Source organism: Girardinichthys multiradiatus, chromosome 9 (assembly GCF_021462225.1).
Source record: "Girardinichthys multiradiatus isolate DD_20200921_A chromosome 9, DD_fGirMul_XY1, whole genome shotgun sequence".
Lineage (NCBI taxonomy): Eukaryota > Metazoa > Chordata > Actinopteri > Cyprinodontiformes > Goodeidae > Girardinichthys > Girardinichthys multiradiatus.
In genome coordinates, this window is record NC_061802.1 from 8681770 (window position 1) to 8705375 (window position 23606).

Here is a 23606-nt window from a genome sequence, read left to right on the forward strand (position 1 = left end):
AAATCGTGGGGGAAGCGGAGTGTGGCAAAAAAAACTTTAACATTTGTTTTTTGTTAACTACTTGGCTTCTATGGTGTTTGGAGCAGTTTCCATGAACTGCATACCACATGATCCTAAAGTATCAATCATCATTCTAAACACAGTTTTCCTAAATAGGTCTGATCTGATTTCTAAAATTAACCTTTAATATTTTGTCAAATAGGATTCAGACAATTTAACAAAGAAGTGGGAGCTTAGAGCAGTCAGAGTGAAGCTTTACATCATATTTACAGTAATGTTGTGGATACAGCCAGCTTGGTGGCATTATTTCATCTGTCAGTCTTGGGCCTGTTGTAGCAGTCACCAGCACACAGTGACATTTAGGAAATGAACGTAAACGGACAGCTAGAATTGGTTCTTTTCAAGTGAAACATTAGATTTGATTTGAATTTCTTGGATGCTCTCTTTATTTTTCAGGTTCTGTTATAAATTGTAATAAGAATACAAATCTTTAGGTTTGCACAGAACTATATTTAAAAGAATTTGGTATTGATTGAAGTACATCGGACACTTCAGAAGAAACGAAACAACCAGACAACGAAGCAGAAGCTGCAAAACCAAGAAGCATAGATAAACAAATTGTCAAGACATCCCGTCTGCCTCTTTTGCTTCAGATCCTGGTCCGAAAAGGAGTGGGTAGAAGAAAGTCCCATCCCCTCTCCTTTTTTTGGTCCGTCAGTTTCTTTTCATTTCTCTTCTCTAAATAACAATAGAAACAAACAAAGAATTAAATAGCAAAATAAGTGGAAACATTATTACAAAATAAATAAATGGACGACCATAATTCCCATAAACCCCTGTTAATATTCAAGCCCTGTCCTCATTCCTATATTGATCTAAAACCATTCATTTGCACCTTATTTTAAACTTTATGTTTTCACACTTCTTCAGCTCCACATTTTAATGATTCCACAGCTGATCACCGCTTATGGAAACACAAAAGGTTCTTTATTGTACATGTAGTGCAGTATAATGTCAGTTTTTAAAAATAATTACTACCAAGTGATTTCATTTTATAATTTTTATGTCTTTGTGAGCAGTTTTTCCTTTGGTACTTTCAGGCATTCTTGAATCTTTTTTATTTTTTATTAGTGTACTGCAGAAATAGTTTTTAGTTTGTGGAATTTGTTCATTTATATCTCTTTTAATTTTTTGTCATTTCTCTAATAAATGGATGTGAATATATAAAATGCCTTAAAACACACTCGTCTACATGATAAGTTATTGAAAACATTGCTGGAGTTCTCTAGCAGTGGACTTTTGGGATTTGTTTTTCATACCTTCTCTATCATCCTCCTCACTTGGTCTGGTTGCAAGATAAACTTAGCTTCTCCTCGTCCAGCTACGCCCTCACCGTCCAGTTGTTTTTAACCTTTTATTACTCTGACTGTAGATGGCGGCAAGCTTAGGTGAGAAGATGATTTCTTTTAGTCCTTTTTTGACTCATGAAGATCACATCTGACTCATTTGAGTGACAAGCTTGCATCCATCTGTCTGTCTCCAGTTTTTCTAGATTTTATATTTAAAGCTTACTCACTGTATAAATATTTGATATATAGTCATAAAGAACTTGGGTATTTACACTCTAAAATTAGGCTCAAAGGAACTGAGAACTCTGGAAAAAATGAAATATTGACATGAAAAATGTGTAGGAACCCTGTGCAAAGAAACCAGCCTAGCAGAACTGATCCAGGCCTGCTGGGTTTTACACAGCTGAGCTGGTTGAGCGAGTCAGAAGGTGTGTTCTGGATAATTTGGTTCCATGGCAGTCTGTCACCAAAAGTGTTTGGTTTCTTTCAAGTCATTTGTGTTAAAACCTGAGCTGTTCTTTCCGTGTTGCTCCCCCTCCCCCCTCAGCTGAACTCTGGCCAATGTCTCCATATTCAAAGCAAAGTTCGCTTTAGCTAATTGCCATGAAATTCACATCACCATGTACGGAGGAGTTTGACATCCTCATCCAGGAGGAGTGAATGCTGCAAGTCACTGATTTGATGGAATCTGCTGGGCTTCCTTAGATAAAATACTGAATCTGCCTGCACTGTTTGATAGATTGGATTAATTAGAATGTATGTACCTGACTTGAAATCTGTATGATTCCATTGAATTGACTTTGAAATGCCTTGAGACGACATGTGTTGTGATTTGGAGCTATAATAAAATTGAACTGAATTAAATTTGACTTGAAGTTGCCGTGTGGCGACATGGGTGTAAGTGTCATGCTGTCTGCGTTCCTTGTGGTGGAGCGGCAGTAATTGCGGGCTGGGCCTCAGGCCCCTATTAAGGCCCAAATAAGAATAGCGGCTGGCTCATTAGGTGTATAAGCGGCCAGTGGGTCGGGGCCTCTTTTTTTTTTTTTCCCCCGTTCCTGGCTTTAGTCACAGGTTTTTCTTGAAGGCAGCAGTAATTATGGGATGTGAACAAAGAGGGTCCAGTTACTGTGGAAATAAGCTTTCATCTGTACTCAGAAAGTCTTATTAGCCAGCGGAAAGCATTTGGACCTCAATGTCTTGTTTTCATTTATTTTCCGCGCCCCGGTTCTGTCACCTTACGTTAACGATTTAGAGAAGTTTCTGCATTTATGCATGTAATGTAAAACTTTTTTTTTTTTTCTGGAGCAACAGAAATGCTCTCTCTCACATCTATAAGTAAGGCAAGCTGAACAAACAAGTTTTCTTTCCAAGACTTATTACAGGAAAAGACTGGTGGTATCATTGAATAACTCCTAAACGATATATTAACATATAACTTTGTTGTATCTTTAGTATAATTAGAACTTGAGTTGTGTTTGTGAACTTTAAAACCCGTCCCGAGTGATCGGGTCACAGTTATCTGCTTTATGTGCAATCAAACCCAAAGTCATGTCACAGAGTGGGTTATTAGCTGAGCAACAAGAAGGACATCAACCGGTCTGCTTATGTTTCTGCAGCATCACACGTGTTCAGTCACTTAAACTATGACATTAATTGTTAATCTTAATACAGCTGAGATTCGCCTGATATTCATTTCATTTTTCTGGAAATGTTTTGCATGCAAACTCTTTAGAAAGTTAACGACAATATGTTTAACAACAAATAGGTACACTGTGCTCCCTAAATGAGATTGGACATTCCACAAATAATAATGTATTTGTTAAAGTAACTGTATTACATCTTTTTTTTAATCTGACGCAATCCATTTAATACTACAGCTCGAGGGGAGTCTCATCGTATCAGTGGGTGGTCCTCTAATACTTCCCAGGAAGGACTGTGTCCCAGGCCACTTCTGAGAGAAGGTCTGAAGAAAACCATCCTCATTGTGTTTAGAGTGCGTTTACACCTGTAATTAAATAATAGGCTCTTTAGCAACAAACATGCCAAGTGGCTCTGGGGTGAACCAATAGGACTATGTGGAAAAGCACCTCATGCCTAGTGTTAGGTATGGTGGAGGACTAGTAATGCCTTGGGGCTGTTTCTCTTTCAAAGCCCCTTGGAACCTTGTTGAAGTGCAAGACACCAGAAATGTTTTGAAATATCTGGAGATCTAAATAAAAATCTGGTGGTCTCTGCTGGGAAACTAAGAATGGTTCAGTAGTGAGTCTATTAGCTGGATAATTATCCACAAGTGGTCTTTTAGGCCTGTTACTGTTTTATTTTTATTTTATCTCAACATGCATCTGGAGAAAGCCCTTTTTTATCTTTTGAAATTTATTTATCCTTGAGAAAACATGTAGTATCAGAATGATAAATATTTGATAGTGTAGCGCAGGACACATGAAAGATGATTGAGAATTTTACGTTTTAAACCAGGCCTGCGTCGTGCAGTTCTTCATCACGACAAATATTTTCAGTAGTGCAGCTATTTGATTGGCGTAGTCTTGTTTGTCTGGATTGGTTTTCTTCTTTAATTACTGTGCACCATGGAGGCATGTTTGTATTCGTCACATATTTCTGCTTCTAACCATGATGAATGTCGCACTCTGTGCAGCCTGAGGCCTAAAACATCCTTGATGTTGCTCAGCTATGACAATAAATAAAACACACAAATGTTTGTGCACATGGATGTTTAAGCAGTCTATTGACTTTTGGGTTCTGTGATGCATACAGATGGGTTTTCAGTAGAGGCATAAGGACGCATCCAGCTCAGGAGACGGAACAATGCAGGAGAACGACACGAGACAAGCTTTCAACGTTTTTCTGAAAAAGAAACCAATTTCCTTTTTTTTACAAAGTAAAAGTCTCACATATCACAACCTATGTTTTAAATAATATTTTATCATGGCAGAATAAATCAGTCCAGGGTTGACCAGTCACACCCTGTTGGTTATTTACAAAAAAACAAAACCACCCCATTTCAAGATTTTATGTAAACCCCAGAACCAGTTTCTAAAAAAAATATTTTCGGGGCTCTGAAATTATTGTTTTATTGAGGACCCAAGGCTGAAACGATGTATATTCACAGAACACTATCCTACCTGTACCTGGGGGGTGGCAGGCTTTTGTTTGTATTTTAAGGCAATGAAGAGGGCAGAGTTCAACGTAAAGCAAATGAGCACCTGAAATTCAGGTGTTTCCTAAATTTAAAAACAGTCGTGATTAGTCTGTTTAAATCGTATAAACAGTGAATTACTTAAATGGATAATGGTTTTCCCGATTTTACTATTTTATTAACATTCTCTGTTTCCTTTCTGCAGTTGGCCAAGAAGATTCGGGAAAAGTTTAACCGTTACCTGGATGTGGTGAACAGAAACAAGCAGGTGGTGGAGGCCTCTTACACCGCCCACCTTACCTCTCCACTCACAGCGATACAGGACTGCTGCTCCATACCTGCATCAATGATGGAGTGAGTAATTCTGCCTCAGAAACAATGGAAAACCACACAATTTATTCTCAGTTGGTTGTGTTAGAGAGAACCTCTGCAGGAGGCTTTATTATTGTGTGTAAATGCACCTCCTGCAGTTAGCACCTGCATTCAGCTCTCTGTTTTATCTTGGTACACAGAGGTATGAGTAGTTCAGATGACTAAGCAGAATAGGCTTGCAGTAATACTTGGTAGTATTTTTCTGACTTGAATTTCATTTCAGGCATAAAAGTATTGTAGTTTATTCAAACTTTGGGAAATTATAACAATGTTGGCCTCAAATGTATATTGGTATAAATCATACCTTTTACTATTAACTGCAACCCTCTTAAGGACAAAGTGATTTTACACAATTAGATCTTTCCCAAAATATAATTTAGGGTTTTGTAAATACCATTCCAGTGCTGGAGGCTTGTGCTCATTTTTTATAAAACTTGATTATTAGGCTAAATATTTCACATCGAAGCCTTTTGCTGAGAGTTTTAAATTGGACCAGTCTACTATCGACCGGGCTTCTCAGCCAATCATCAGCTCCAGCAGGCGAAAACACAGTTCAAAAGCTGAGCACAGAAAAAGAGAGCGCAGTTTTCAGTTCTAATCTACAGAGCTGCAGCTGTTTCGGCCCTTCATCCCCTGTCTCTCTCCATTTCTCTCTATCTCCCTCCCCTTTATTAGCCGATGCAACTAGTCACTTCCCTCTGTAGGTTTTGCACTGCAGACTTCACAGGCTGCCTAGTCACCTGTCTGTCCTCCCATCATACAGAAGGTGGGTGGGGTAGGTTATCTGGCTCAGAGCCACCAGCCACCTGCAGCCAAACCACGTGCCATACTGGACATATCATCCAATGCTTGTTCACATTGAAACACGCTGTGTGTCTTTGCCCCGACATGTTTAACATTGTCCTTAAAACCAAGGATTTCCAGCTTTAAGAGACTGAAAAGGGTAAAAATTTTGTTGAGGATAAAATATATATGAAAACCCTTGGCAGGTAGTGAGGCGTGATGCAACGAGTCACAGTGGAGGTGGTGGTGATAGATGTGCCAAACTGAAGCTGACTCAGATAGATCTCTGGACTTCAAAGCCTTTTCCCCGAGGAAGCAAGAAAACGTACCTCTCGCTCTCATTTTTGGATTTGCAGATGATTTTTGCAGACTTCTTTTATCAAATAAATGAATAGTGAAAAAGTGTTTGAGCGGGCTGCACAGTGGGCAGTTGGTAGCACTGTTGCCTTGCAGCAAGAAGGTTCTGGGTTCGACTCCCGGCCAGGGGTCTTTCTGCATGGAGTTTGCATGTTCTCCCCACGCATGCGTGGGTTCTCACCGGGTACTCCGGCTTCCTCCCACAGTCCAAAAACATGACTGTTAGGTTAACAGGTCTCTGTAAATTGCCCTTAGGTGTGAATGAGTGTGTGCATGGTTGTTTGTCCTGTATGTCTCTGTGTTGCCCTGCAATGGATTGGCGACCTGTCCAGGGTGTAGCCTGCCTCTCGCCCATAGACTGCTGGAGATAGGCACCAGCTCCCTTGTGACCCACTATGGATAAGCGGTATAGAAGATGAATGAATGAATGAAGAGTGTTTGAGCTAGTACTTTTGTCAAAAAAACAGCAGTGCAATCATTTAATAATTATTATTTTGGAAAGAGCTGGGTTACTTATTAGGGATGTATGATTGCTAGAAAGTATTATTTTGCTGCAATGTTCTATAAAGCGAGAAAAAACACTTTTCTTTATATTTTTGTTTGCCATTAATGTCCCCAGAATCTTTTGCTTCTCAGCCGCTAAAGAAATACGCCCGGTGTGGGGACTAATAAACTGGTTAAATTTGGATAGTAGGACAGGAGTTAGCTTAGGCTAAGGGACCTCAGTTTTGTTGTGGTATTGAACTTTTTCTCGTTGATGTTTTGATGTCTTGATGTCGGGGTTTAAATACACATCAGTTTGAACATCTGTTTGAATCATGCCAGCTGGTATCCTGCTCATTTTTATTTTGCTAAGATAGGTTAAATGCATTGTTATAAAATTTGATTTTTTCCAATGTCTGTGATTGATTTAACGCCCTTATCTTTAAACCAATCGATTGAAACAATTGAACTGAAACAGAATCATGCTAACGGAGTTCCCGTTTCAGTTTTTTCCCTTTTTGGCTAAGCTAGGCTATAGTCCTCTTGATAAAAAGGTCTTACAGTTTTTTTAAGAGTGGATATTTGTTTTGTTTTTGACCAGCAAAACATTTAAAGTATTTCCCAAACTGTAAATTATATCAAGTCCAATTTTACCTAAAATGAGAAATAAAACAACTAAAACAGACAGGAGTTAGCATAGGCTAATGAGACCCTCTATTCAGTCCACTTCTGAGTTTCTTTCACTAGTTTCAGACCTCAGCTGCTTTCTGGGGTCTCAGTCAGGTCAAGCAGTTTAAGGGGGGGGGGGGTCAGGTGGTTCACACACTGCTCATGTCTGGCAGCCTATCTTCTCTCAGGGAGGCCACAGAGGGCAACTGTTAGCATTCGGTGGTATGCTTTAATCATGGCTTGGCCTCACAAACTGACTGGATCTGAAAATAGATTGGGCCTGTTGAGCCGGTGTGTGTGTCTGTATGTTTATGTTTCTAACATGAGACCTTGAGGGACTCATCTCAACACTTTTGCTGTGGCGCAGTTGTAAAAGTGACAAGTGTGCTGTTAGGAGACACTCAATTGTCGTTAAGAGAAGCTCTAAATTGTTCATTATGGTATAATAAAGTGTCTGTTTAGGATGAAAGCAAATTGTTTCCCTTAAATATACCTAAAACAAGGTAATGTTTCAAACAAGGCTACTGTCCTAATGCAGTAATACTTCACAGTAGTTTCTTCCATATATTTTTCATGATCTAAATGAAAAATACATTTAAATAACATTAATATTGCTGCCACACATACAGTATGCTGTTTGCCTCGGCTGTTTCTCAGGATAATACATGTGAAATGTATATTTTCTTGACTTTTTTTGTGCCCAGCAGTTATTTCAATGTCACTTTCAAATTATGAAAAAGAAATGTAAACTGAGACTCACGCCTCAGATTTCTTCATGTGTGTTGGTGCATTTACTGGAAAACAAAGAGCTTTTGCTTCAACCATTCAGTATGTACAGATGTAATATTGTATCACAGGTGATAATGCAAAATTTCCATGTAAGATTAAAGTTTGCATGGTGTTAACACCTGGGTCATGTTCCTGCAGATCAATTCTCACTATTTAAACTACTGGAAGACTGACAGATCACTTCAAAGGTATATGTCGCAGCGGTGAATCACCGCTTGAAATTCACATCAAGCAGATCTCTTGGTTGCACAGTCAACAAAATGAAGAGATCTCTCCTTGCACCTTGGAGATTAGATATCAGAACTTCTGCCAGGTTTTACGAGGGGTATTATTTATGCTTTAGTAACTAGTGTAAATGCCTCCAATAATGTTTTCTCTTTCTCTTTGATGCCATCTGTTTAACCCTTTATCCAGATGTTTTCTGCTTTAGGTTTCTTCAGTTTTCCTCCAATTTCTTATTCCATTTTCTCAGAATTTCAGTTGGCAAAATCAGAGTAAGCAAATAGTGCTAGTATGGAAAATAAATCCTCCCTAATGAAGACTTGATAGTTTAGCTGACAGGTTATTCAAGCTAAAATGTATTTACTGTTGTTTTTTTTTTTTACATAAATTTGAAAGGTAATCCAAGCAAAACCTCCCTGTGGCTATTAAAGGTCAATTAATCATCAGAACCTTTTTTTATTGAATCAAATGAATGAATTCCACCTTAAACACATTACAGGCTAATAAAAGTTTAAGATTTGTTAGTTACTGTGGTCTTTCTTCTGCCATTGATATGTTGGGGCACAGCTATGGAGCAAGCTCAGATTTATTGCTATTGCATTCCTAAGAGTGAAACTGGACTTTGAAGATTTTCCTGGAAGCAAGAGAGAAATTGCGAAAACAAAACAACAAAAATAAATTATTCAGCAGAGTTTATTTACAGCGATGTGAGCATTTTGGTTATGTCGACAATTTCTGTTTTCATGATGCTCTGGTCCTGATGTTTCAGTTGGAGGCTGAGGAAGAATAGTTTAGCCAATATCTTTTTACCTAATAAGTAAAAATACACACTAAGAGATTAAAGTAGAGGGAGGCTTTATGGCTACATTTTCCGGGAGTTGATCCAAAGGACAAAAACTTTTTCTATGGGTTTTTCTGTTTAATTTCCCATTAATACAACAGTTGCGTAATCAGCTGTAGTTAACTAATTAGGTTTTCATTAAACTTAAGTCTTGATACCACCACTTATGTGATGATCAGCTGTTGCAGAGGAAAGCTTCTGGGCTGTGAAGATAGGTGCAACGTAGTTGATCTGCTTGTAAAGTATTTTCTGGACTCCATGTGGGACTATTGGTGTTTATTATCTGTAGCTTTCTAAAATTAACAGTTAGACGCCTATAATGCTCTTATTATTAATAGAGCTTGTAACATGTGCAGAACATTTTTGAATTCCTGAATTGAACCTCTTCCTTCTTCTCTCTCAGATGGCATTTTATCCTAGCCTGTCTTGAGTTTATTGCTGGCTGGGAATCCCATAAAACATTTTGATTTGTTGCCTGTCTGAAAGCCTGTCAGATATGGTTCTGACTCTGTACTATGACTTTTTTACTCACCTTTTTATTTAAATTACAGTGCATTCTTGCAAAGTAATCATACCCCTTGAATTCTTCCACAACAAACTTTAATGTAATTTATTGGAATTTCATGAGATAGACCAATACAAAATGTTGAATAACTGTAAAGTGAAAATAAAATTGATTTGTGGTTTTTTACAGTTTTCACAAATAAAAAGTTAAACAAATGGAGGGAACTTGTGTTCGTTCATGTGTTTCCTGTGAACCCTACCTGGTTAGGAGCAAACTGCAAACTGGACCTTTTTGTGTCTTTTTCTTAACAATCGTTTTCTTCTTGCCAACCCTCCACGAGGACCAGATTTATTTACTGCACAACGGATTATCCCATCTGAGCTTTGGGTTTCAGCAGCTCCTCCAGAGTTACTCTGGGCCTCTAGGGTGTTTGTTTAATTAAAGCAGTACTTGCCCAGTTTGTTATTTTAATTGGTTGGCCATGTCTTGGTGGTATTCTGCTGTGTTCCTTGTTCGTCATGTTTCAGTTTTACCATTCATTTCAGTCATACTAGTTTGTGTTGGTCTGTCACATTAGATATCACGTGCATTGAAGTTTGAAGTAGTAATGTGACAAGACCCTGGAATGGTAGCAATACTGTTGCATGACACTGTACAGTAGATGGTGTGTTGATTAATACACTGCCTGGCCAAAAAAAGGGCACACACACTAATATTTCGTTGGACCGCCTTTAGCTTTGATTACGGCAGGCATTCGCTGTGGCATTGTTTCGATAAGCTTCTGCAATGTCACAAGATTTATTTCCACCCAGTGTTGCATTAATCTTTCACCAAGATCTTGCATTAGTGATGGTACTGTTGCTGAACCCCAACCTGACCAACTGCAGCAACCCCAGATCATAGCTAGGCATGATGGGTCCATCACTTCACCTGCCTCTCTTCTTACCCTAAAGCGCCCATCACTTTGGAACAGGGTAAATCTGGACCCATCAGACCATATGACCTTCTTGCATTGCTCCAAAGTCCAATCTTTATGGTCCTTAGCAAATTGAAGCCTTTTTTCCGGTTAGCCTCACTGATTAGTGGTTTTCTTAAGGCTACACAGCTGTTCAGTTCCAATCCCTTGAGTTCCCTCCGCATTGTGTGTGTGGAAATCCTCGTAATTTCACTATTAAACATAGCCTGGAGTTCTACTGTTGTTTTTCTTCGATTTGATTTCACCAAACGTTGAAGTGATCGCTGATCACAATAATTCAGGATTTTTGTCCAGTCAAATTTCTTCCTCGAAGACGATGGGTCCCCACTATCCTTCCAGTTTTTGATAATGCGTTGGACAGTTCTTAACCCAATTTTGGTAGTTTCTCCTTAGATGTTTTCTCTGCATGATGCAGGCCAATGATTTGACCCTTCTGAAACAGACTGACATCTTTTCAACGACCACGGGATGTGTCTTTCGCCATGGTTGTTTAAGAACTGAGAAGCAACTCATTTCACCAGTTGGAGTTAAATAACTTGTTGCCAGCTGAAACATAATCACCCATGCAGTAATTATCCAATGGGATGTTCGTACCTATTTGCTTGTTAAATCCAGGTGGCAACTTTTTTTTTGGCCAGGCAGTGTAAATTAAGCTGGCAACAAATTTAGACTGTTTGGATATGAAAGGAGATCTTTTTTGTTTGGATTGTAGTGATATTTTTGGACAAATCTTCCCCTACATCAGACTGTAAAACGTCTTATATACGGAGCACATTGCAGTCCCCTCTTCAGAAAAAGCTGCTACACACCACTTCCCCTAAATCCATTTGGCGTGTTGCCTTTACATTCTGCTTTGGTAGAGAAGCATCATCATCCAGAGCCAGGAGACATAAAAGGCCTTTTTCAAGCCTTTCAATTCTCTGGTTGGCGTGTTGCTTGCTTCACCGCTGCTGCTGCAACTGAGGGATTGCAAGCACATTAGAAATGGTTTTACTCTCTGGGGCTCACACAGCAGCAAGTCTCTTGAAGGTAATTGTTCTCATGGGGCTTTTTGAATAGTGCAGAGCTGACTACTTTGTGAAAATAAATTATTCTTTGTGCACGGTGCAACTTAATGTAACAGATTCTACAAACAGAGAGTGGCTTGTAACTGCTGAAAACATCAGCTGCTGTTTTATTTAAGATGCTTTGCCTTTCTAGTTCACGTTTCATATATTTTCTCTGGTGGTTCCAGACCTGGTTCATTTTCCTTAATTACTGACCATAATTCAGTTTTCAGAGGTATGATGATTAAGCAAGATTTCAATAGCAGAGTTACTGATCTGCATAGTGGCGGTGGGTCAACGTAAACCTCCAACATCTCAGTGGCTAATGCAGATTTTTGTGACCACGCCGACTTTGCTTGCCGTGTCAAAGCCTTAAGTCTCTGAAGGGGCTGCTTAGTTGGAATGTGTCTGTGAAACATTTCAAAATGTAATTTACCTCATTGGTCAAGAAGAACGTCTGTGGTAGTAGCCAGACTTCATTACAAACAAATTATACAAAGCTGGACCAACGTTTGACTGAGAAGAAGGCAAACAAGGGATATCTTGATGTGAGAGTTGTTTTCTATAGTGTGGAATGAGATATTCTTAGAGTGGCAGCAAGGCACGCTGTATACGCATAATACTGCTGGTCAGAACAAACTTCCATAATCTATGTGACAAATGCTGTGTTAACCAGGAGAAAGAGGCTAGTCTCCATTTCTTTGCATGATGCGGAATGAGGCTTTATTCTGTGTTGTGGCGGCAGGTCAGGGTGCGTATGCCTAATAGTTCAGGTTGGAACAAATTTCTCTAATATCTCTCGGGAATTAAGTGAAGTTTTCCGATATAATTCCGACCCAATAATACCAGAAGCTTCAAGGACTCTGGGTGTTTAGGTGTCTCTTGCTTTTAGCTGTTTGACTTACAGTTCAAATGCTAAAAATGCAATTAAAGGTTGCGATTCTTTGTTTCTGTAGAATATTGCATCAACTCCTACTCCTAGAAATACAGTTAAGTCTTTAAATTGAGCAACCATCGATGAAGTGTTGTGTGTCTGTGCAGAAAAGCTATTGTTCTTTCCTATGCTCATTTTGCGTTTTAAATCCAAATCATTTGTTAAAGATGTTTGATTAGTTGACAGATGACATATCAAGCCTTTCTGTTGTCAAACTGGTCTTGGACTTCCAGTTTATCAAGATTCTTTCAATGTTAAATGGGTCAAACCAACCTGCTTCTTCTGAAGAGTATTTTGGTTTCCAGTGCTTGGAGGCAGGAGCTTGAAACTTTGACTTGGCTGATTTTCTTGGTGGGTTTTGGTTTCTTTTGCTGGCCACATACAGTTTTTTGATAACCAGCTTCGTCTGTTACATCACCTTTTAAACACAGCAGTATCTCTTTGTAAAGAACTCTCTACTCAGATACTGAGAAATGCTGAAGTATCACCAGGCAACAAGGACACCCTGCCAATTTTTTCCAAATATAAACGTCCTTTCAGAAAATCTGAAACCTGAGTTAGCACCGTTTTGTTTGAACCAACCAAAATAACTAAGCCTTTTCTGCAAAGTATCCTCTTTACATCTAACAAACACTTCTGGCTGATTGTTATTTACTACTGAACTTTTTTTTATTGCACTACATTTGTAAAGGTGTCAACGCTGAGCGTTAAGTTCATATTTAAATAAAAGACTTGTTTTGTTGTAACTAATCTTGATTTAAAAGTCTTTTTATTACGATGCAAAGCAAATATGAGGATGACTGGGATTGGGTTATTTTACTCAATGATTGACTCATCAAATTAAGGCAGCAGTGCTGTTTTTCATGGTGTCCATGCAGCTGCATGTTAGGCATGTTTGGAGAATTCCAGCCGTTTTCCATGGAAACATTTATTCACAAGCAATAAAATCTGCTTTAATAGAAGTTGTGGGCAACAGATAATATAGTTGGCAATATAACTGCACTGCAATGAAACAACTAAAGTCTATTACTTTTAGTGCATGTTTCATTTCTTTTTCACCTACATGATTTTCCCTGTTTATGAAATTTCTGTAGTTCTTTGTAAAGATATTTTTTATGGAAAGAATAAAGTCGGATAAGTGATCCAACCTGCAGTTCTGGTGTGTTGTGATAAATCTGCAGTTTCACTAACAAATGAGTAAATTCTCAACCACTTCCTCTTTGCATGTCTGCAGGTTTGATGGAAACTTCAATACCAACGTGTCCAAAACCATCTGCTGTGACAGACTTTCCCCCACAGTCAACAGCAGAGCGTTCAACCCGGGACGAGACCTCAACTCAGGTTTGTTCAGATCTCCCACTGCTGCACACGGAGAAGAAGGCAATGTTACCTGTATGCAAACTAACCTGCCATAAAATGCACTTCCCACAGAAGAAAGACAGTTTTACCTCTTTTTTTCTTTTCTTAGCTCCAGCAAGTTTAACATTGTGGAGGACATTAATGTTAGCTCAACATAAGACTCACTCTTCAGAGACAATTTAATACTTCTTTTTCTTTCTATCAGTTTTTTTCAGCCTTTCATCTTTATGATCAAATGATCTCTGCTTTACTTTGAACTCTAGTCTGCAGTTTTATTCAGATAGTCTTGTCATTTTATTTCTGTTTTAAATACATTTTTTCTATTTATAAGTTTTAGTTTTAGAGTTTTAAGTTTTAGAGGTTTAAAAATGTAAGCTTATTATTAAAAGATGTGGGTGGGAGCAAAGGAATCTTATTTTTTCTGACTGCCAGTACAATGCATTTAATGATTTTAGTGATTTGTTCACGTGTTCTTGGACCCTGAAACTGACCAGAGAACCACACCCTGGCACGGTTACATCTGCCGGTCTCAGCACGGTTTACCTGGACCCTAGAGTGGTTCTCCTGCAGTGTGAACGTGTGCCGTTCCCGGTGTTCCATGCAATGTGTCATAAATGCTACGGATTTGAGCTGAAGGAAAAAAAACAAAACAAAAAAACATAAGAGCGCAAAGACAAAAGTGTTTGAATTTGGTGTTTGAAGACGAAAAAGTGTCTTGTAGGGCTACAAGGAGTAGTGAAGAGGTCCAGGCACACAACTACATTTGAAGACCAAAGTAGCAACAGAGGGCAAGATGAGATGGACCTTCTTCTTCGTGCTTTTTTTCTCCTCAATCAGGAGCAATGCTGCTCCGTTGCAACTGCATGGCGCTGTTTGGTCTGGTCTAAAGGTCTGCGTGACAGCAGACTGCTGCAAGTGAAGATGTGAATTTTCTCACCTTTAAACATGCAGAGAGGAGAGACGTCGCTGTCTGGATTGATGAAGCTCCAAAGTTTGCCTGAAGAAGTAAAAAGTTTGGGCTTTATAGGGAAGTTTTTTGTCTCAGCCATTACAATAACGAGGGCAAGGACTTTAAAGCACAAAACCATGGACTTTTCACCGCGGTGAAGTTAGTTTTAGGCTGGATATTTGGTATTTGTGCTCTGCGGATTCACCGGAGTCTTTCTCCCGTTTGACCCGATGCAGGCAGTCTGAATGCGGACAGCTGCTTTCTGCCTGCTTCCTGGTCCTGCAGAAGCTGGTTCGCTTAAAGACGCTCAATACATTTCTAAACCAAACACGCTGTTAAATGGTGGTTTTGTTTTTGTGTGCTTTTGGGGTTATGTTTGTGTGTCTTAACAGTGAATTTTATGTGTGATCAGCTGATTTAGGATATTAAAGACCACAATGGCTCCAGCCGTTTCCTGAACACAAATCTGTTAGACTTCTACGTTTAAGTTGGTCTCACAGAGCGTTATTCACAAAAACGAGCCACAACAGAAACCGTTCCTTTCCCCTGGCTGCCTCTCTGAAGAACGCTAAACAGCCCATGTTGACTGATTTTGTGCATATTCGTCTTCTTCTGCTGTAAAAACACTGTATTTATACATATTTACAAGAAAAAATGTTTTATTTGCCAACAATCCTTTCTATGCATTTATGTCTAAAATATCTTATTTGAGAGCAAGTGGAACCAAAGTCAAATTCCTTATTTTTTTGCACAAACACGGTGAGTAAAACTGTTTCTGATTATCCACGTTCCGATGCGTAGAAGTGTCTGCTCATTCCACATATAGGCTTTAGAGGTTTTGCACTTTGCATAAATAATTTTAGGACTGTGACAAACAGCCTATCAGAGATAATGTTTCTCACCTACAGCCTCCTGAATTCCTCTGATCAATATAATCCTCATTTTCTCTTTACTCCTTCATAATGTTCTGAATGGTTTTATATTAGTTAGCAGCACAACATTTGGCAACTACAGGTCAGTGGTGGTCCTTCAACATGTCCCAGAATGCATTGCATTCAGATTTTTAAGGGCATATACAAGCCAACCGTCTTCAGCGCATCTTGAGTGCCTTCTGACCTGTATTCAAGGCGGGCTGGAAATGATTGGGTCGCTCCGGACTTATGTTGGTGCCAGATGTGAACGGGGCCAAGGCTGTAATTTTTGGAAACATTTTCTATGGTCTGATGAAACTAAAATTGAAATATTTGGCCGTAGCGACCATCGTAGCATTTAAAGGAAGAAGAAGCATTTAGCTAATAGAAGTTCCTTTGATAATCCTAATTGACCTAAAACATGAATACTTTGGTCTGCGATACCGTCAGACTGTGAATATAAAAGGTTCTGTCTTTTATACAATGTATTTAAATATCTTGTTTCAGCTGGATGTTGTCCAAGCTTGGCCATTTTCTAGGAAACCTTGATTGTCAGAAGTTATTCATCTGTCATTCCATTGCTGCTCTGTTTTTCTTCATGAACACCTTCCTTCATAACACATCATGATTGGTGGGGTTTTATTTTCCTTACGAGGCCTGTTTAAATGTGTTCAAGTTACCCCTCAGCCTCCCTGCTCCTCTTCCCATCCCTCACACTCACTCCTCCTTGACCTCCTTCGCGCCGGGTCTTTTCAGTCTCTCCCATTTGTCTCAAACAAACCAGCCCGCTGAAGCAGGAAGACGGCACCCGACTAAAGAAACCAGGAATAATTGAGGAGGAGAGAATGATGAATGAAGGGAAAGAAGGGAGGGGTGAGAACTGATTGAAATGGAGTAATTGTCTCAAAACGGTGTTGTTTCCTCCAACCCCCTCCCTTTTTATCTTCCACTTTCCTTTTGCTTTAGGAAGGGCAGCTGCAATAGTGGATATTAGTGAAACTAACAGCAGAGGCGAGATCAGGGGCTGAGTGCAGTTTGATTGCAGCACTGATTTGATTCATCTACCTTTTCCACTCTATCCCCATTTTTACTGTGCAATTTTTCTCCCTCAGTGTACTGTTACACCCTTTTTCTTTACATCCATTTTTCTGTATACCTGTCATGTCTTTACTGTTTCAATTCTTGGTCAGTGATACAAACTGTTGTTCCAGCATGTATATCCAGTCTGTTTGTGAAATATCTTAACATGTTATATAGAGATAGTTTTGTGGCTAAATATAAATTTGTAAAGCTTTGACTTTCCAGTACAGATTAGGCAAATTCCATTTGCCCTAATAATTTAAAGTAGGAGCAGAGGCAAAGTTACGCTGTGTGTGATAGAGCTATTACTGAAAAAGGGTTTTTTCAAATACTTAAAAGCAGAGACAAAATGCATGTGGTATTGATATTTTAACCCGTCTTTAGCATTTTAAGCTAACATTTAGTTCTAGCATTATTGAAACAGCAGTTTCTGTTTCCCAACATTTCCCAGTCCAAATTGCTCCATAAAAGAGGTTGAAAGCTCAAAAGGGTAACATTGACAGCAGAACAACTTTGCTGTACTCCATTTGAGCCTTCCTATTATCACCCAAAAATCTCACCCTCACTCACTGTCCTGCAGCCTTTATAAGCTTAAAATAAATAATTTAATAAGTTTACATCTCTGTATTTTATTTTTAAAACACCTCCCTAATCCTGAAAATTTCTCACTTTCAGTCTTCTTTTTGAGTTTTACAACCAGTAGTCCACCAGGTGTGGCGGATCAAGCTAAAAATAATCTGAATCCGATTTTTTGCTGCCTCTGCTTTTATCCAATTCTTTGCCTCCTGTTCTACTGTCTGCCAGCCATTTGTCTTGACTGTTTCCATTATTTCTCAGTCCCTAATGCAAACTGTTATTCCAACATATTTACCCAGAACTTTTCTGAAATATCTAAACTTGTTGTTTATTATGTTGAACTCCGAATACTTTTCCAAATTGGAACAAGGTTTGAACAAGATTTTGTAAACTATCTCCACATCTTTGAAATAAGTATTTTTGTATGCAATCTGATTTGGAACTTAAGAAACAAAATAATCGGGTGCCACTCAAGGCGCAGCTCTAGACCCATGCACGGAGGCCTTAGTCCCTGACCCAGAGGTCCCGGGTTCAGGTCCTGGCCCGGGTGACGTTTGCCGCATGTCTTGCCTCCTCTCTCCGCCCCATTTCCTGGTATCTCACTTTTAGAATAAACTGAAAAGCTTTCTAGCTTTTGTAGATTTTGCTACTTGATGTTGATGCTTAAAAGCAGATGAGAGCACTAACGTGCTTTAAAATAGTTGTCATGTGGTCCATATTTCTTGCTGTAGATGGCCATTTAAATCCTGGGACTTTCAGTAAAAAAGTAGCTAAATACCTGGGACTTTTTTTTTTCTTTTATCTGGGTAAAATGAAACCCAGGTTATTTAAAATTATTCAAATGCAGTTTGATAACATGGGGCAAAGTTGTGAAGAAAACTACAGTACAACACCAGTCTAGCATGTGCCAGTAATAAGACACCAAAGGCCGAACAAGCAAATCCCGACTGAGAAGCACAACTTGCTTTTTGCTTGTGGTGTTGTACCACATTGTAACTGAAACCCAGCAATCTACAAGGGAAAGAAGGCAGGCGATAGCCCAAAGACGTCTTGAAAAACAACAACACGCAGGTCTTAATTATGGCAGATAAGTGGAAGTCAGAACACTGCAAGAAAGGTTTGACCAGTCATCGTTGCTCAGCCCATAACCCCGCCCTCAACAATCCTGGCGTAATCTGAAAGTTACCCCCAGACCAGGACATTTTTATTCTGGAAAGTCTGGACCTGGGAAATTTAAATAACTCTGGTGAAATTCTGTTTAAACATCAGAGGGCTTTCAAAATCCTGAGTAATGGCTGAAAGTCCTTGCAGTGGAAAATGGGTTTTTCCCTTCATAGGCCTTCTTCTGCTGTCAACACTACAGAGTAGTTTCTGTTTATATGAGCCAAAGAGACAGATGAGGAGGCAGAGGGAACATGTTCGATACTGTAGGTGACCCTGCAGAGTAGCTTTTCTTTCTTTATACATTGTGTCAGTGGTGCTTTGGAAGACTTTGTAAAGCTAAGAGGTTTGGGAGTTTGTAGAATCTGCTGACAGGCTAGAACGGTTGTTTGACTGTCTGGCAGTGATTATAGAAGTAATTAACAGAAGAACAAACATCGTGGAATCCTTTTTCCAGGTTGTGGAAACCAACTTCAACGTTAAAACAAATAGTCAACCAAACATGAAGCTACAAATGACCTCCAGGATATTTATTGAATGTTTATTAATGCTAAGAACTCAGACATTAAACATCTGGGCAAATATCTCTACTCAACATAATAAACTACCCAAATCACAAGTAATAGCCTCATGTGCTTTATGAAATTGAAGCCATTTGTTTTCTTGTCACATAGCAACCATGTTTTGCTACTTCAGCCTGTGCATCTTATTAAAACAGTGAATTGCTCTGATAGGATGTGGTGATCTGACCAAATTATATTTTATTTTATGTATTTTATTATTGTAAAGTTGTTTGAAGAGTTTTTTCTTGTTTTTTATTTCATCATCACCTTCAAGGCTATCCACTTTTATTCCCTTTTTTTGCCAGACTTAAGACCCAAAAGTAAAATTGGTCTCTTCCCTGACTCCATCCAGCTCTCCCTCTGACCAGTTCTTTGTGAAGGGCTGTTGTGTTTTCTTTCTGCAGGGGTGAAAAGGAAGTTGCTGGGATTCCTGTAAAGTTACCGTTCACTGAGTTACCCAGTAACACATTTACTCCATAGGTTTTAGGAAGAAACTCATTGTCTATGCATAATGTGTGGGTTGTTGGTATTTAGAATGAACCAGAATCCAGTGAAAGAATTGGATTTAAATGTGTTGTCCTGTTTTTGATCAGATGGCTGAATTTGGGTCAGCGTAAGGCCCCTGTTGTGTTGCTTGTGTAGCATTTGGCATGCTCATGGAGTCGGACCTTTAGTGACTCTCCATAAGAATATGGACTGGGATAGCTAGAGTCATTTTCTATCTTTATTGTGTAAATTGTTTTGGTTGATTAGTTAATGGAGTTTATCCCATAAGTTATGATTGTTTGAAGAATAAAAGTTTATTTGCCCCATTGCTGTGCTGCATTGCTGTTTTGGGAAAACTGAACTCCAAGTCTAGTTTTACATTTTTATTCTGTGAATCGACCACATTCTCTTAAAAAAACGTAAGAATAAAGTAAGAGAAATGTTGTACAAAATAATCAAAAATTCTGACTTTTAAGTAACTGTATTTTTGTACTGGGTAAGAATGGACCCAAACAGTGAATAATACCAGATTTGTGTGCAGTTAAAAGTTTTGAAATGTATTATAGTATTTTCCAAGTAAGGAAAAATATCCATACTTTTAAACTTAACTCTCTTGATTTGAATAAATATCTGAATTTTCCTAAAGGAGTTGGAGGGAGCAGATCTTTTTACATGGTCTGCTTCAAGTTTAAAGCGGATAATTTGATATAAAGAGTAGATGTTTCCTAAACTCGTTCCATGATCTAACCGTGTTTTACACACCTTCCATGTAAATGAAATTAAGCTGTACGGAACATGTGTCTCTCATTAATTTTTTTGGGGTGCCGTTGGTTTTAGTTTCTACATTTTTTCATGGATTTACTCCTTCCAGGCACTTCCATCAGTCTGCTAATTTTCTATAATTTCCATTGTTCTCATTCTATCTTTTCTGCAGTGTTGGCGGACAACCTGAAGTCCAACCCAGGGATAAAGTGGCAGTACTTCAGCTCAGAGGAGGGCATCTTCACCGTCTTCCCTGCGCACAAGTTCCACTGCAAAGGAAACTACGAGCACCGCAGCCGGTACACAGCCCCTTCTTCTCTCTGTTAAAATTCTTATTTGTTTATTTATTTAGGCATAAATCTTTTAAACAAATAAGATCCTTACCAGCTCTACACACCTTTGCCAGCCGGATCTGCCTGGCTGAGGACAGCTTGTTGTTGCCTTCATCTTCATCATCCTCGTCCACCCCTCCCCCTCCTCCTCTGCTGGTTGCTGGAGGCTGGGCCAGAGGGCATGCTCATGGCATGCTGCCCTTGTACTTCATGACCACACATGCCTTCAGCAGGAATGTGCCTCTCTGCCACTACAGACTGATGGAATTTCACACCCAAGTCTCTTTTTTTCCTTTTTCTTTTTATATATAAACTTTTTGCAATTTAATTTATAGGCCTTTGTTTTAATTTGTTTTTGTTTTCCTAATATAACCTAATCATAATAATTATTGTGCTGATTCAAGATCTCACCATCTCTGGGGGAAAAAATGAGGTTCTTTCTGGATTCCAGTGCTGAGTCTCCCAGGAACCTCGACGCAGAAGTCCTCCGTCCCTGTAACGCTAAGCGGGGTAAAGGCAAGGAATCTCTTCCAAGGCTGGCACCTGGCACTTCTTCGTCGATGTCCCCAGAGTAAATAAGTCAAGGAATCCTGTTCGTGACACCAAATTGTTGTAGAAAAATGTGCATGTTGTTGGGCTGTCATGGTTGACACACCTCTTCAACATTGCGTGGCGGACGGGGACTGTGCCTCTGGACTGGCACACTGGGGTGATGGTCCCCCTTCATAAGAAGGGTGACCGGAGGGTGTGTTCCAACTACAGGGGGATGACACTCCTCAGCCTCCCTGGTAAGGCCTACGCCAGGGTATTGGAGAGGAGAGTCTGGCCGATAGTCGAACCCCGGCTTCAGGAGGAGCAGTGTGGTTTTCGTCCCGGCCGTGGAACACTGGACCAGCTCTATACCCTCTACAGGGTACTCGAGGGTTCATGGGAGTTTGCCCAACCGGTCCACATGTGTTTTGTGGACCTGGAGAAGGCATTCGACTGTGTCCCTCGTGATGCCCTGTGGGGGGTGCTCCAGGAGTATGGATTCGGGGGCCCTTTACTAGGGGCCATCCGGTCCCTGTACGAGCGGAGCAGGAGTTTGGTCCGCATTGCCGGCACTAAGTCGGACCCGTTCCCGGTGCATGTTGGACTCCGGCAGGGCTGCCCTTTGTCACCGTTCCTGTTCATAGCTTTTATGGACAGGATTTCTAGACGCAGTAATGGGGACGCTGTGCCGGTCCGTTGTGGTGAAGAGAGAGCTGAGTCGAAAAGCAAAGCTCTCAATTTACCGGTCGGTCTACGTTCCTACCCTCACCTATGGCCATGAACTTTGGGTCATGACCGAAAGAACAAAATCCCGGATACAAGCAGCTGAAATGAGCTTCCTCCGTCGGGTGGCCGGGCACTCCCTTAGAGATAGGGTGAGGAGCTCGGCTATCCAGGAGGGGCTCGGAGTAGAGCCGCTGCTCCTCCACATCGAGAGGAGCCAGTTGAGGTGGCTCGGGCATCTATACCGGATGCCTCCTGGACGCCTTCCTCGTGAGGTGTTCCAGGCACGTCCCACTGGGAGGAGGCCCAGGGGACGGCCCAGGACACGCTGGAGGGACTATGTCTCTCGGCTGGCCTGGGAACGCCTTGGGCTCCACCCGAAGGAGCTGGAGGAGGTGTCTGGGGACAGGGACGTCTGGGCGTCTCTGCTGAGTCTGCTGCCCCCGCTACCCGGTCCCGGATAAGCGGAAGACGACGAGTACGAAAATTCGCATCCAGAGACTGATGATTGTCACTCAGAATCAGCTTTATTTTAATCTTGCAAGAGAGAATGATTTTACAGCATTGGAGATGTCCTCAGTAGTGCTGCCACATAATTCTGACCAGACAAAGTAAAAGTGCTCCTATAAGCTACAACAGTTTTCAAGGTGACTCTCATGAGACCTGTTGTCCTAGACATAATCTTAACAGTGTGGCATACATATTATCTCACACAGCTGCAAGCAGAAGGTTGAGAAACCATTACTCTAAGACTAAACAAAGAAGAATGGAACAACACAGAGGGGTTCTAATACTTTTGTCAGTTCCTGTAGAGAATCAAGGAGCAAATCAAGCAAGGCACTAAAATTTCCATAACAACCACAACTTAAAAACATCTTTCACTTTATTCCCTATGTACTTTGCATCTTCGCTTGATTTTTCTCACAACTGCCTGAATCAGCAGCTTGGCGTCAGGCCATGGGAGAAAGGATGTTGCTTTGCCAGCTTCAGTTGTGAATAAGGCTTTGTATAAGGCCCCCCCACCCCCACCCCCCGCCTTTACTTCTGGTAGTGTCTCCTTGTCCAGCAGACCACACACATTGGTTTGGAGTTCATATTCATGTCACATCCTGCTTATAACATGCAGCCATTAACACGTCTACAAAATATGGATTTTAAATATTTTTATGCTAGCCCAACAGTCTTATTAGTTTAGGATTAATTATTTAACCCATCTGATGCGCTGATCTAATTTCTAAAAAGCAGGTTGTCAACAGGTTGGCTTTAATAGAGCAACAGTGGGCCTTCTCCTCTAAGCTGCATTGTACATAAAAGGCATTTTCAGTGATTGAATTGAAAAAGTGACACTCATTTGTTATATAGATTTATTACACACAGTGTGTAAATCCTAAATTTCATTTTTTCTGAATATTCTATTTGATGAATTATAAACATTATTTATTGCAGAAATGTTGACCTGTCCTTGTACTGGACAACATATGCACTCAGTAGTTGATCCAGGCCCCTTTAATTGAACTCCTGCATCAGTGAAGTGTGGCATTGTTGGCCATTCAAGCCCATTAAAGCAGGTGCTAGTCATTTGGGAGTATGGGCAAGTGCAAAGATGACATCAGCATCTCCAACAAACCTGTCAGCAGAGGGACATCTTAGTAGAGGCAGCGCTGACATGGATAAAACATTTTGGACCAACATC

At 40.1% G+C, this 23606-nt stretch overlaps 1 protein-coding gene across 1 annotated transcript in view; it reads left to right on the plus strand.

The window, feature by feature from the left end:
• cachd1 (cache domain containing 1) overlaps positions 1 to 23606 on the plus strand; it is a 106568-nt gene that overhangs the window by 48093 nt on the left and 34869 nt on the right. The window contains exons 3-5 of the mRNA XM_047375153.1: positions 4709 to 4857; positions 13715 to 13821; positions 20500 to 20626. Of these exons, the coding sequence (XP_047231109.1) occupies positions 4709 to 4857; positions 13715 to 13821; positions 20500 to 20626 (383 nt within the window). The remainder of the gene's footprint in view (positions 1 to 4708; positions 4858 to 13714; positions 13822 to 20499; positions 20627 to 23606) is intronic.